At 39.7% G+C, this 12,539-nt stretch overlaps 2 protein-coding genes and 2 non-coding genes across 4 annotated transcripts; all 4 read right to left on the bottom strand.

Moving 5' to 3' along the window:
* Positions 1-390: 390 nt before the first annotated feature.
* On the bottom strand, positions 391-7,226 carry acadm (acyl-CoA dehydrogenase medium chain). Its single transcript, XM_068340396.1, has 12 exons — positions 7,102-7,226; positions 5,656-5,764; positions 5,208-5,305; positions 4,797-4,866; positions 3,914-4,014; positions 3,599-3,679; positions 3,367-3,497; positions 3,084-3,192; positions 2,714-2,854; positions 1,839-1,934; positions 1,438-1,686; positions 391-1,362 (listed from the first exon to the last, which is right to left on the bottom strand). Exons 1-12 carry the CDS (start codon positions 7,114-7,116, stop codon positions 1,291-1,293), a joined length of 1,272 nt encoding a protein of 423 aa, XP_068196497.1. The 5' UTR covers positions 7,117-7,226; the 3' UTR covers positions 391-1,290.
* A 1,467-nt stretch (positions 7,227-8,693) lies between these two features.
* Positions 8,694-12,044, bottom strand: rps8a (ribosomal protein S8a). The gene is made up of 6 exons (XM_068340563.1): positions 11,997-12,044; positions 11,055-11,161; positions 10,693-10,792; positions 10,309-10,484; positions 9,450-9,579; positions 8,694-8,848 (listed from the first exon to the last, which is right to left on the bottom strand). The coding sequence occupies exons 1-6, from the start codon at positions 11,998-12,000 to the stop codon at positions 8,739-8,741; spliced, it is 627 nt and encodes a 208-aa protein (XP_068196664.1). The 5' UTR covers positions 12,001-12,044; the 3' UTR covers positions 8,694-8,738.
* Positions 9,663-9,731, bottom strand: LOC137612912 (small nucleolar RNA SNORD38). Its single transcript, XR_011038893.1, has one exon. It is a non-coding gene; the product is annotated as a small nucleolar RNA SNORD38 (small nucleolar RNA).
* Positions 10,906-11,013, bottom strand: LOC137612903 (small nucleolar RNA SNORD46). The gene has a single exon (XR_011038885.1). It is a non-coding gene; the product is annotated as a small nucleolar RNA SNORD46 (small nucleolar RNA).
* Positions 12,045-12,539: the final 495 nt, after the last annotated feature.

Raw genomic sequence — 12,539 nt, 5'->3', positions numbered from 1 at the left:
CGCCGTTTCTTCTTTGGTACCTTTAAGCGGCTTGTGTGTTTTTTTTCTGTGATAGCGCCATCTGTAGTCTCGGATGGTGTACTGCATCCTGTCGTGTCTGGACGCTCCACGTCTGTTCGCGTTGTCACGTCTAAAGATGGATGTGCATGAAAATGCCAATAGTTCAACAGTGGTGATATTTAAAAAAATAAAAATTATTTGATAATGAAAAATAGGGTTGGCACAGAAAAAATTAAATGTTTCATGTGTTTTTAACGTTGTGTTAGTGATATTAAACCGATTGAAATGCAGGCTCATTGGGTCTAGCACGAAGCTAAAAGCTATTTTTTTAAATTACTCAACCCCCCCACTCCTCCATCTCTGAACACACACACACACACATACACACACTAATCTTCCCAACCTTTTAAAGGTTGCATTTATTAAATTTCAAGGCAAAACAGACAATATTTCTATGAAATTCCACAAACAAACAAAAAAAACCCACCAGTTCTGGACTGAACAGAATAATTTATTATGTAGTAATTTGCAAATGAGCTTCAGAAAAGAAAGCCTTCTCCCATAGACGAATAAATCACACGTTTTTCTGTTGCAACCAAATCACAGACTGCCTATTAACTTTATTTTCTGTTGACAATATAGTTGCTCCTTGTTGGATGTTTTGGTAGTATTGCACAGATAAAATTACAAAAAAATAAACCCAAGCCTGGTTAATGCTGAATAAACGGTTACTTCCTAACGTCCCGTCTTTAACATCATATCTAAATTACTGAAAAGCAGTGGACTTTGTTTCAAGCTACTCTAATACCCATCCTGTAGAGCCTCAATCCTGGCTCAGCTCATCCAATTACGAAATAATGCTTGGTTCTGGAAAACCATTCAAAAATCCGGAAAGGGGCTGGCTGTGGGTTTTAACATCGTCTGAAGTATCAACGCCTTTAACGTTGTGTATTCATATCAACATTGATAGAACTTAAAAACAGGCTGCAGATGTGAACACTAAAATAAACTTCAAAACATTCAACTGTAATTATTAACAGCAAAATATGTGAGATTTTAATTCACAAACAGTGAATGTAAATTACTCCATTTTATCTGTCTGGACTTGTGGTCTTGAAAGAAGAACTGAGAGTTTACATTCAAATAATGGAGTCTGAGGTCTTGAACCATGACCACCTGTTTGCCAACTATGAAAGAGCAAAGCAGGATGAAACAACTGATTATGAAGGAGAAACATTTACGGCTAGAGCCTTTTAAAACACCACGTAAGTGAAGTCTCAAGCCAGGCACTCATTTCTTGAATCTTTGCAGATGTTCTCTGGCAATAATGAGTCTCTGGATCTGAGCCGTGCCCTCGTAGATCTGCAAAAAGAGTCACAAAATTAGGTTTTGTCAAGCAGCGCCGCTAACGGTGAGTAGGTGTGCGTTGTCACTCACCTGGTAGATCTTGGCATCCCTCATCAGCTTCTCTACTGGGTAGTCACTGTTGAAGCCATTGCCTCCAAAGACCTGCACCGCATCAGAAGCCACCTGATTCGCGATGTCGCCGGCGAAGGCCTTGGCGATGGAGGCATAGAAGGTGTTTCTGCGTCCCTGATCCACCTCCCAGGCAGAGCGCTGGTATGCCATCCGGGCCAGCTCCACCTTCATTGTCATCTCAGCCAGAAGGAAGGCTATAGCCTGGTGCTGAGAAGCGGGAGGAGAGAGAAAGGAGGTCGATTTAGCTGTTTGACATTTCATGTAAGTACCTGATTATTTGCATTTAATAACATTCTAAAATAAATGACTACAATCTACAGGCGTCCCTGTTGCTGAAGATAAAAAAAGTAGGCACCAACCTCAGCAATCACTTTGCCAAAAGTCTTCCTCTCCAGTGCATAATTGGTAGCTTCATCCAGTGCCCTCTGAGCCAGGCCTGTTGCTCCTGCTGCCACCTGCATTACATTAAGTAGATCTTTGAAAGTCTTTTTCAAACACAAATCTTCAGTCCTCTTAAATATGAATCCATTGGAATCTTGTTAGCATGTGGAACAGTGACTTTCATGTCTTTACAAATCCATACAAGCATTCTTGACTCTTGCTGAGGTGGTTAAGTGTTTTGTCATGAAAAAAACAACAACTAAAAACTAAAAACATGTCAACCTTCTACCTGGCCACCAGAGGACGCTGCATGTTCGAAATTACCGGCAATTGAGCTGTTATTTCTAGTTCAGATAGTCTTCATTAATCCCTTGAGAAAACTGCCTCAGGGAAATGAAGATATTTTTTATTTCTTTTAACAATTCTGAATGTGTACTTTGTTAATAGTAGTATTTGGTGTTCTGTATTTAGTTTTCTGTTATAATCAGGTTTTTTATGAAAGTGTAATCTGTTTGGAATGTGTATGGACAAAAGAGTATTTATGACAGAAATGCCAGCTTTTCTCAAAATCTCATGATCTAATATTGACACACACTTTAAAATGTATGATCTGTCTGTAATAAAAATAAATTCAAATTGAATAAAAAATCGTTTTGTTTCTAAATGAGAAAAGGAGTTTTTGAGGCTTGGAGATGTAAGAAAATATTGATCCACTTGAATATCACAATATTATTTGTTCTACATTACACATTAAAATAAAATGTTTAAACCGTCACCTGTGCCCCATTAGTGGATCATCTCTATGGTTACCAGAAACATTCACTGTTGGTATTCTAGACATTCAGCTGCTTACAGGTGGCCTTGTGTTGTCGAAGGCACCCATGGCGATCTTGAACCCGGCTCCCTCTGCGATCAACACGTTCTCCTTCGGGATCCTCACATCTTCAAAGGTGATGCCTCTGGTGTCAGAGCACCTCTGGCCCATGTTCAGCTCCTGCACGCATCAAACAAACACCAGGACACGTCACACAATCTGATTGTTGTCATGCAAACAAAAATTACAATCATCAAATAATAAATGTGAACACACATTTTTTTTCCATGTAGTTGTATGCGCTTATATTCAGGTGCGCTCGGTAACTGTGTGTGGAGCAGCTTCTTTGAAAGCAACATTTCTTTCTCTCTACTGAAATACAGAAAACAGAAATTCAGCCTTCTTTTACCTTCCTCCCTGGTTGAACCCCTGGAGTGTCAGCGTCCACAATGAAGCCTGTAAACGCTTTGCCGGCTGGACATTTAGGATCGGGGTTTGTACGCGCTAGAAGGAAGTACCTGGAAACAGGAAAGGTAGATCAACATGCTGCAGCCTTCAGGGCACACAAGCGTTTGTGGTCCCCTATTCGAAAAACTACATTTAAGAGCCCTAAAGTACATACACACATACTGTACATGTCCCAGGTATGCCATAAAACACCTGTGAAACTACAAATGGAGCATATATCTCACCAGTTAGCTTTCCCACCATTGGTGATCCACATCTTCTGCCCATTAACGACATACTCATCGCCCATCTTCACAGCGCGGGTCTTGATTCCAGCGACGTCAGAGCCGGCGCCTGGCTCGGTGACGCAGTAAGCCTGAAGGAGACAGCAGGAGGGTCAGACTCAATCTGAACCGATGGACGAGAATCACTGTCACTGTTACCAGCACTGTCTCAGTCCACTGCGTTAATACTCACACACATGAGAGGCTCCTCGGTCATCCTCCCCAGGTATTTCCTCTTCTGTTCATCGCTGCCAGCCAAAATAACAGGCATTTGCTGTGTGGGAAAACACAATGACAATTGATTCTACCTGAGCTACAACCACTGCTGAAAATCAATGTCTTGAAGCCAAAAAAGAGAAACTTTCTCATAATGTTGATGGTAGAAACTTCTGTGTTCCCGTATCAGCAGTGCTCTTAAGCACCATGTTGCAAAGTGGCCGAAAGCTCACTGGCCCCCGATGATACGACAAGAGGAAAGGGTTAATGTGGTTGAGAGGTAAGCACTTACTCCCAGAGAGTTCGCCTCGATGGCCGTCTGTACCCCCGTGCAGCCGTAAGCCAACTCCTCCGTGATGAGACAGTTGTCAAAAATGGTCAAACCCATTCCACCTTAATAGAAGAAAACACATTCACATGACAGCGGCTCTCATTGGGCTTTCAAATGAAAGATAGCAGAGCTGCCCGACAACAACACAAAAATAATCAAACAACACACATTATATTTACATATATTGCAGTGTATAAAAGCACACGTTACAAATTATACATAATTTGTAATGTTTGTAATTAGTGTTTCATTGTGTCAGTGATTCATTACTTGCCCATAATAAACTTTGCCTCTAAATTAATTAATGAAAAATGTTGCAGGAAATGACCAAAAATGGTGAAATCAAAAAAACGCAAGACGGAAAGTGAGTGCACAAAATATCAGACATTGTAGAAAAATTAATATTTCTTTATTGACGAAATATTCATTGCTGGCTATACAACCATAGCCAGCTACTTCATTAAACAATTCCTCCATAAAGCCACAAAAATAATGTAAAAGGAAAAGACAGAAGAGATCATAAACGTGAGTGTGTCCAGCAACACAGTTGTGTGTGTTAAATCACCAAGTGTTAAATCTCCAAGTGTCATGTATAGTTCGTGCTTTTGATTTTTCCTCGATTGCGTGTGACAGGAGCGAAGACACCACAGACACTGCACCGCTGTTCAGGTGACGAAAACATTTGCATAACGGAGGAGCTCAATGATCTCATGGGGTCCAAAGGACACAACAGCGGCATGAAAAAGACGTGGAGGACGGTATAAAAAGGGTAAGTTTCCTCTGATATGATGCAGCATGTGCGTGTATGTGTAAGTGTGTGTGATCAAAGAAGAAAATGACGTACCATAATCTTGTGGGATGTGACTGTTCATCAGACCAAGCTCCCATGCTTTCTTGATGATGGGAAGAGGATACTGAAAAATGACAGACATTTAAGTGTTAGAAATAATTAAATAGAATGAATAGAAATAATGTCCTTTCAACTACAGTCAGACAAAAATGTACATGTCAAAGTCTGTCTCCTTGCTTGTTTCTTTGTCATTGTTTTAATACCAGTGATATTATCAGAACTTAATTTTAATTTTGCTTTGACAGGTAACATCTTTTGTTGCTCAACCTGAAAAGTCAGAAATATCAGTGCTGGGAAAATGGCAGACAGGAAATACTGTCAGACAGAAATAGCAAAAAATAATAATAAATTTTGTTATGCAGCGTATACTGTATATGTATATCGAAAATTTTGAGTTATACTTACTTCCCCACTCTTGTCGAATGCGGGGGCAGCAGGAACGATCTCTTCTCTTGAAAACTTCCTTGCCAGCTGTTGGAACTCCTTTTGTTGTTCAGTCAGCTCTGCGAGTCAAAGAAACAAGGACAAATGTGAGGTGAACTCAGGTCCTGTTCTGTGTACAGCTGAATCCTAAAGGTTCTCAAAATCCAATCCAGAATCGTGTTGGTCCTTCCCAAATCTTTCTAAAAAATCTTCTCAAGGAAAAGAATGTTAAGTAAAGATAAATGGAGGACTTTACCCTTGCCAGACTTTAGAAGATACTCAGGTAAATTAGTCTGACTTCACATTTGGAATATTTTTATACAGAATTAAATCTATAAACTATTGACTCCCATAATTTACAGTGATTTGCACACATGTAGCCACAGGACTGGTGTTTCAACACATTCATCATCACAGATATGCTATTTACCAAACGAGTAGCCGAAGGATGGCGACTGGCTGCTGTGTGATGCTGCGCTGGCTGCAGCGGTACTAGAACTCTGCAAACGGATCCCAGAGCGCACACTGGCTTTGAGCACCTGTGTGTGGAGAGAAGAGATAAGAACAACACAAGTGATTAGTTTATAAATACACACCGTCAGTCACTCCAAAGAAAGGCATTCTCTTTCGATCCTGAAAAAGATATTCTTCTGCTATTGTTACCTATCATGAGCATCACAAAACACAGCTTAAATAGTCACACCTGTCTGGAGTGTAACAGTACGTCTGATCAAAGTTTGCCAGGGTTATGTACGTTCATAGTCATTTGTATAGTAATAACTTTCTTGATTATTGCTTCATAATGTATGTATTGATTCTAGAATTTTTTTTTTACCTACACACCTATAATAAGGGCACAACATCTCTGTTTCTAGGAAAGACATTTAACAAAGCTGAAGTTAACCTTCAACAGGGTGTCTGCAGACAGTTTCTATGACAGTTTGAATGATAATGCATTACAATTTAATCTTTCAGCCATTACTGCCTCCCACAGTATAAATTGCACACTTAAAGGCTCCTCGTGTGTGTGTGTGTGTGTGTGTGTGTGTGTGTGTGTGTGTGTGTGTGTGTGTGTGTGTGTGTGTGTGTGTGTGTGTGTGTTGTTTCAGGGGCCTGTACACATATAAATATGCATGTTTAATAGATAGCAAGAGTGAAAAAGATCCTTTCCCCAAGGGGATTATTAAAGTGCATTTCTTCTTCTACAGTATAGCTTATTTCTGATCCAGGTTGCCCTTGTATCAAGAACAAGTTCCTCAAGGACATGTGCCCCTTGTTATAATACTATAATACTGTCCTGATTGTGGACAGAGAGGACAAATGGTCTGAGGGACAACTTAAATGTCAAATTGGAACTGCAAATCCGAAATAAACAGAGGTAGAGTCCACGAAACCACTTCTCAGGGAAACTGAGCACAATGCTAACGCCTCACATTCCTTATACAGAAGCCCAGTCACAAATGTGACACTAATAATTATTCGCAATATAATTATGGTCAAGTCAAGTAACGTTTAGAAGTACTCGCTTCTATTATTATTATTCGGCAAAATAATTTTTTTTTAAAAAGGGGTTAAAAAAGAAATGGTTAGAAAATAATCTCTTTTTTTTTTTGTAAACGAATTAACAGTATTTGTATTCAGATGACGTCATTCTTCCCTAACTAAAATTTATATTTTTGGTGCTATTTTGTGTCAAACCCATTACGAAACGCTCAGTCGAGAGCTAAACAGGAACGTCAAGCTTTTGTTGGACTAGCCAGTGATGCTAGCAATGTTTTACCTTACGTTACCTGAACATTGGCTAATTTAGCGTAATGGACTTTAATGAAATCTAACATTTTTTCACTAAATGTAATGTAAATTTAAAGGCACTCACCCTACTGAACAGCATTGTTGTGACCTGTCTACTGAACACTGTATATCAGCGACACATTAACAAGTTACCAACACCGCACTCTCTCTTACGTAAAGGCCCACACTGGCAGCCAATCACAAAACAGATATCCATCACGTGTTCAAGCGCGGCGCGCTGGAGACGACTTTTGCCCCACTTCCTTGTTGACACGAGCTTTGGGTCGCTTGACCTGCTCTAGTATATGCCAGGCAAAATAATAATAATAATAATAATAATAATAATAATAATAGTAATAATAATAGATTAGAAATAAAATAAAATCAAAAGTGGTCTTGATGGCATTACTTAAAGTGGATTTTTTAAAAATTCAGATTTTTATTCATACACAGTAGTCTTGCTTGGAACAATACTGTTTTCTCTAAAGTTGAAAATTCAAGTGTTTATAGACATCAAATGCTGTTACTGACTTATCAATACAGTTGGGTTTTGATATGTGGGTTTCCGTGGGTAAATTTAATATTTGTTTCACGAATTGATTTAGTCTACCAATCCATATGATGGTGCCAGGGACTCTTGTGTGGGGTTTGTGTGTAGTCCACCTCAACCAGTCAGATCAGCATGAAATATTTTTTGGAACATTTAAAGACATGCTAAGTCAAGGACTTGAGTTTCTTGTTCTTGAGCATTGTTACCAACACCAAGGGACAGGCTCCAGGGTTAGAAACAAGTTTTTGAGTATCTATTTAACCAAACAGGAAATCTTTTGGTACAGTCCTTCATGGATGTACGTGTTTTTTCTGCTTAACATTTATTTCAGATAAAAAAATTCTTCAAAAAACAATTTAACGGACTGGAGTTTCTCTGGTATGGAGTACTATTCACATACGAAACAAATTATTAGTATCCTCAGAAAAACAAAAACTCATCACATTCGAAAAAATATTGAAACTACGAATAGCTAATTTTTCACTGAAAATGATGTAATAAAACCAGGCATTGGTTTTGTAATTTGGTTCAAAAGAATCCTAAAATCAAATGCGTTGGCGATTCATCCGGGGTGTTCCCTGCCCATAGCCAGCGGGGAAGGGCAACACAGGTTACCCACAAAGTGGGGGAAAAAACAATGGAGAAAATGGAGATGGACGTTTGCAAGACTTTAGGCTGGAATAGGGTATTGAAGGTAGGCCATTAGACATGACTACATCCTTCTGACTGCAAACGTGACCAAAAACAGCTCCACTTTGAACATTTAGATGTGAAGGAATTCCACTCGGACCTTTTAGGTAAAGCACATGAAAAGCTACATGTGATGGTCGTCACTGTCAGGAAGTGTAGCCAACAAGCTAGTATTTTTTTTGCCAAGTTGTTTAAAATACGAGTTAATATTTGAAGCAATTTTTTGAAAATCAATTAACTTTGACATAATTGATTCCTACTGATAGATTGTCACATATATTCTATAATTTGTCTATTGTTATAGAATGAAAAACCCAATATAGCAATCTACAATAGTCAAGAGTGAAATGTCCCTACATTCTGGCAGCAGTAAGCGTATTTTGTCATAGCGCATTGTATGTCAGGATGCTGAAAAATGTTCACATCACGAAACACAGTTGTGGGGTGTTTGGATTTTATTGACGTATCAAACAGCTGTACATCTATTTGCCTTTCTTGGCCTTGATTTTCCTCATGTAGAACTCAAGCTCTTTTCCCTCCAGGATGTAGCCATCTGCTCTGCCACACTGTCCAGGTTTGGAGGCAATGCAAGCTGCAGGAACAATGGCAAAACAAAACAAGGTCAGTCAAGAAGCTAAATAAACCATATGAAAACAGGCAGAAGTTAAACATGTACAAGAAACTTGGCAGATTAACAAAGGTATGTTGTATTAGAAGGCTGAAAGAAGTGACCAACATCGCACAGGATCTTTGATCACTTACAGCTAGTTTTTAAATCTGATAATATTCTAAATCTCACTCAAATTGACACATTTGAACACCCCAGCTGCTTCATGTTAGTGCTGCATATTAAGGAAACACAGAAGTGTGTGTGAAGCTTCAAATTAAAAACTTTCTTGAATTCTTGGTTTACATTGTGTTTTATTCTGTTTGTATTTGTAAGTTTAAATTTTGTCAAAATGCCTTAATGCTGTAAGAACCAAACTGAAGACCTATTCCATCTTTTCATCACACCCCTACAGATCTCTGTCCAGAACAGTCTACTGTTCATAGTGACGTGTAGCCACAATAGTGAAAGGATAACATTAATGTGCTTGTAAGTGGACATGTTCACCGATAAAGTAGTTCAGAAGTCAGTTCTGGTCCAATATGAATTCTATGTCCGACCACAGATCAGCTGTTGGTCGACTCACCAAGCAGTTTCCCCTGCAGGAACTGGTCCTCCAGCAGAGTGCTGATCTTGGCCATCTTTTTACGCTCATCATACTTCTTCTGGGTCCTCTTTGACCTCTTCTTGTTCAGAACCTCCTCCTCCTCTGGTGTCTATAAAGAGGACACGGTTCTGTTTATATGGGACACTGAGTGAAAAGCGACATGCAAGTGACAAACTCTCTAGACAACAGGTCTTTCTCAGAGTCGTTCGTATCACCACTTTCATTCAGTAGCAGAACTGGACAAAGTTCTCATCCCAGAAAGACACGCAGCAGGTTCCTTCATCATACATCCGTCATTATCAAAGCGTTCAGTACCAATTGTCACTGTCTATCAAGACTAATACTACATAATTAAGATTACTCCTACATGCGGCATCAATTTATGAATCTGCTCATCACTCAGCCCTGAGACAAGAACAGCAATTTAATGAAACATTATAAGAATTTAACAACAAATGAATTTCATTGAAGTTTTGAAGGTGCTCTTTACAATATCTGAAATATTCAAAATTCAAGTTATAAAATTCTTAAAATCCCAAAAAACGAGGCTCATCTCTAGTCTGTGGGAGGGTCATATATCAAGTTTCATATAGAACAAAATAAAAAATCAAATAGACTGGTAAAGGTACAGCCGATTTTTATCAAGACCAGGAACATGAGTGTCTGGTATTGAGCGGAAATGTTTTTGAGCAAAGGCAGTAAATAACATTATTGCGATTCTTCTCCTAAAGGGAGCCTTATAACTTAATATTTTACATGTCATCTGATCAACTTAGTGGTGGCCTGTATCATCGATGCTAACACTGCTAAAACATACAGAATCCTTCTGCACACATACCAGCTTGGCTCCCTTCTTGCGTCCCAGAGGAGTGGCGTAGTGAGCCTCATACCACTGCCTGTACGGAAGGCTGTCGATAAGGACGATGCAGTTCTTGACCAGAGTCTTGGTTCGGACCAGCTCGTTGTTGGAGGCGTTGTAGACCACATCAATGATCCTGGTCTTCCTTGTGCAGCCTGTTTATTCAAAAATAGTGTCGTCTGAAAAAAAATAATTCTTTTTGGACAAGCCTTTGCAAAATACAACACAAGAATCCCGTCTTTCTCAGAGTCTTCACTGTCACCATTAACATTCAGTAGCAGAACTGGACATGGTTATCCTCATGGAAAGAAGTAATCAACATCAAAGATAACCCAAAACTCAGTCCGGTTAAAATTAGCTTACACTCAGAACCCCATGAGAAGTTACCGACGTCCAACCTCAGAGCACGGTACTTCTTGTTGCCACCGCGGACCCGAACCGTGTGAATACGACGAGGTCCGATCTGGAAATAGAAGAATAGACGCTTCATATTAGTATCACAACATACGTACACTCACTATCAGCACATAGAATCTAAAGACTGACAGGGAAAAAGACATTTAACAGCAGTTTTAAAGCGTGTCAGTGTAACTATGACGAGCCATATCATTGGCAAGTCCTAAGCTTTGAACCAAAACAGCCCAAATAAGACCTACCTCCGGTCAAGTTTTCATCACCCACGCTTAGGCAGCACTTTTATATGTAAATAATAACATTTTTTTTACCTTTGTATTTGCAGGAGGGCGGCCAAGCTCATACTTTCTTTTCTTGTGGTACGGCTTGCGTTTGCCACCGGTCTTGCGGCGTTTATGCCAGTTGTCCCGTGAGATACCTGAAGAAAAATAAGCAGTGGAACCAGAAGTCAGTCAGGCAAAGCAGTTTACAGGATATTTAGTGGAAAATGATTCGCTGAGCTTGAGGTGATCAGTTCTCCAAGGTAGAGGTTGTCCGCAAAATTAATTCGGATTCCGCTATTTGGTTCATCATGTCACTCAAGCAGTTTCAAGTTCACCTCATAAAGGGTGCACTTTAATAGTGCCAGTACTCTAGTGTAATGTTCACACTATCACATTAACGCGTGTTGGTCTTGGCCCTACCAGCTGAAAATTACCCAAGTATGAAAAATTGCTTCGAGGAAACCATAGTGCCCATAACCACATCAATTCATATCTCAATTAACATGTTAATGACTTAATATTTGAAAAGATCAAGTCCAAATATTAACCTGCGCTGAACGAACGAAAGCTTTAGTCGCAACGTCTCGTGGGTTTCTGCGCAGACGCATGACACGATCATGCCCATTCTGCTAGCCAAAACAGAGCTTTGCCCTAAAATATACAAAACACTAAGCAGTAGTCGAGAATAACTTAAATGAACTTACTACACAACAATGAACCAGCTACACTCCTGCAAAACTTCACTCGTAGATGAGGTTTTAGCATCAGCAGCTAGCTACATAGCCAGAGTGAGCCGCCATCTTGGCAAACCCGACATCCTTCTCAAACGTCATTAAAATCAACATCAGTAGCTGAACACAAAACATTTAACGCTAAATATATTTTTATGATATTAAACTTCATTTTGGCGAAGCACTATCAGGAAATCCCTTCGTTAAAACAACGGATGCACATAGATTCGCTCTTGAACCCAAGCATGAAAACACGTACCCATTCTCAGGCGCCGGCTAGAAAGAGGAACCGAAAAGGATCATGGGAAGGTTTGAAGCGACAACTTCTCGCGAGATTTCGTGCATCCGGACGCGCACAGATGTTTTCTAGTAAGGTTTGTATGGGTATCCATCATAAAGTCATCTCTTTGGACGGGAGACGCACAATTTATCTTTGTTGAGGGGTTGGTCCACATAATGCAACAAATATTTTCCCCCAAAAGTTTTATTTCACCAAACTTTTATTGCGACTTCCTAACTTCACATCACATGGTTGAGTAAACATTTTAATCTAGTATATCTACCAGGTGAATGGATGATTGTACACTCATTCATTCATTTTCTATCCTGCTTCTTCCGTTTCGCGGGTCACGGGGGTTGCTGGAGCCAATCAAAGCAGATTTATGGGCGAGTGGCGGGGAAACGCTCCAGGTTGCACTGCCAGTGCATCACAGAGCCTAGTTATTGTTATTATGATATTATGGGCTTTTAACGGTTTACTAGTAATTTGAGGCGGACAGATGGAAGGTAGTAAAACTGATGT

The sequence above is a fragment of the Antennarius striatus genome, chromosome 18 (genome assembly GCF_040054535.1).
Source record: "Antennarius striatus isolate MH-2024 chromosome 18, ASM4005453v1, whole genome shotgun sequence".
Lineage (NCBI taxonomy): Eukaryota > Metazoa > Chordata > Actinopteri > Lophiiformes > Antennariidae > Antennarius > Antennarius striatus.
Note: the sequence above shows the minus strand (reverse complement) of the source record. Positions and strands in the feature narration are given on the sequence as shown.

Excerpts from the sequence above, each read along its gene's own strand:
- rps8a (XM_068340563.1), bottom strand. Across the intron at positions 10,793-11,054 it reads GCCCTCCTGCAAATACAAAG|ATCGGACCTCGTCGTATTCA; the intron begins GTAAAAAAAATG and ends TTCTATTTCCAG. Across the intron at positions 9,580-10,308 it reads GCAAGAAGGGAGCCAAGCTG|ACACCAGAGGAGGAGGAGGT; the intron begins GTATGTGTGCAG and ends TCCTCTTTATAG.
- acadm (XM_068340396.1), bottom strand. Across the intron at positions 3,193-3,366 it reads AATGGTGGGAAAGCTAACTG|GTACTTCCTTCTAGCGCGTA; the intron begins GTGAGATATATG and ends TCCTGTTTCCAG. Across the intron at positions 2,855-3,083 it reads GGGTTCAACCAGGGAGGAAG|GAGCTGAACATGGGCCAGAG; the intron begins GTAAAAGAAGGC and ends TGATGCGTGCAG.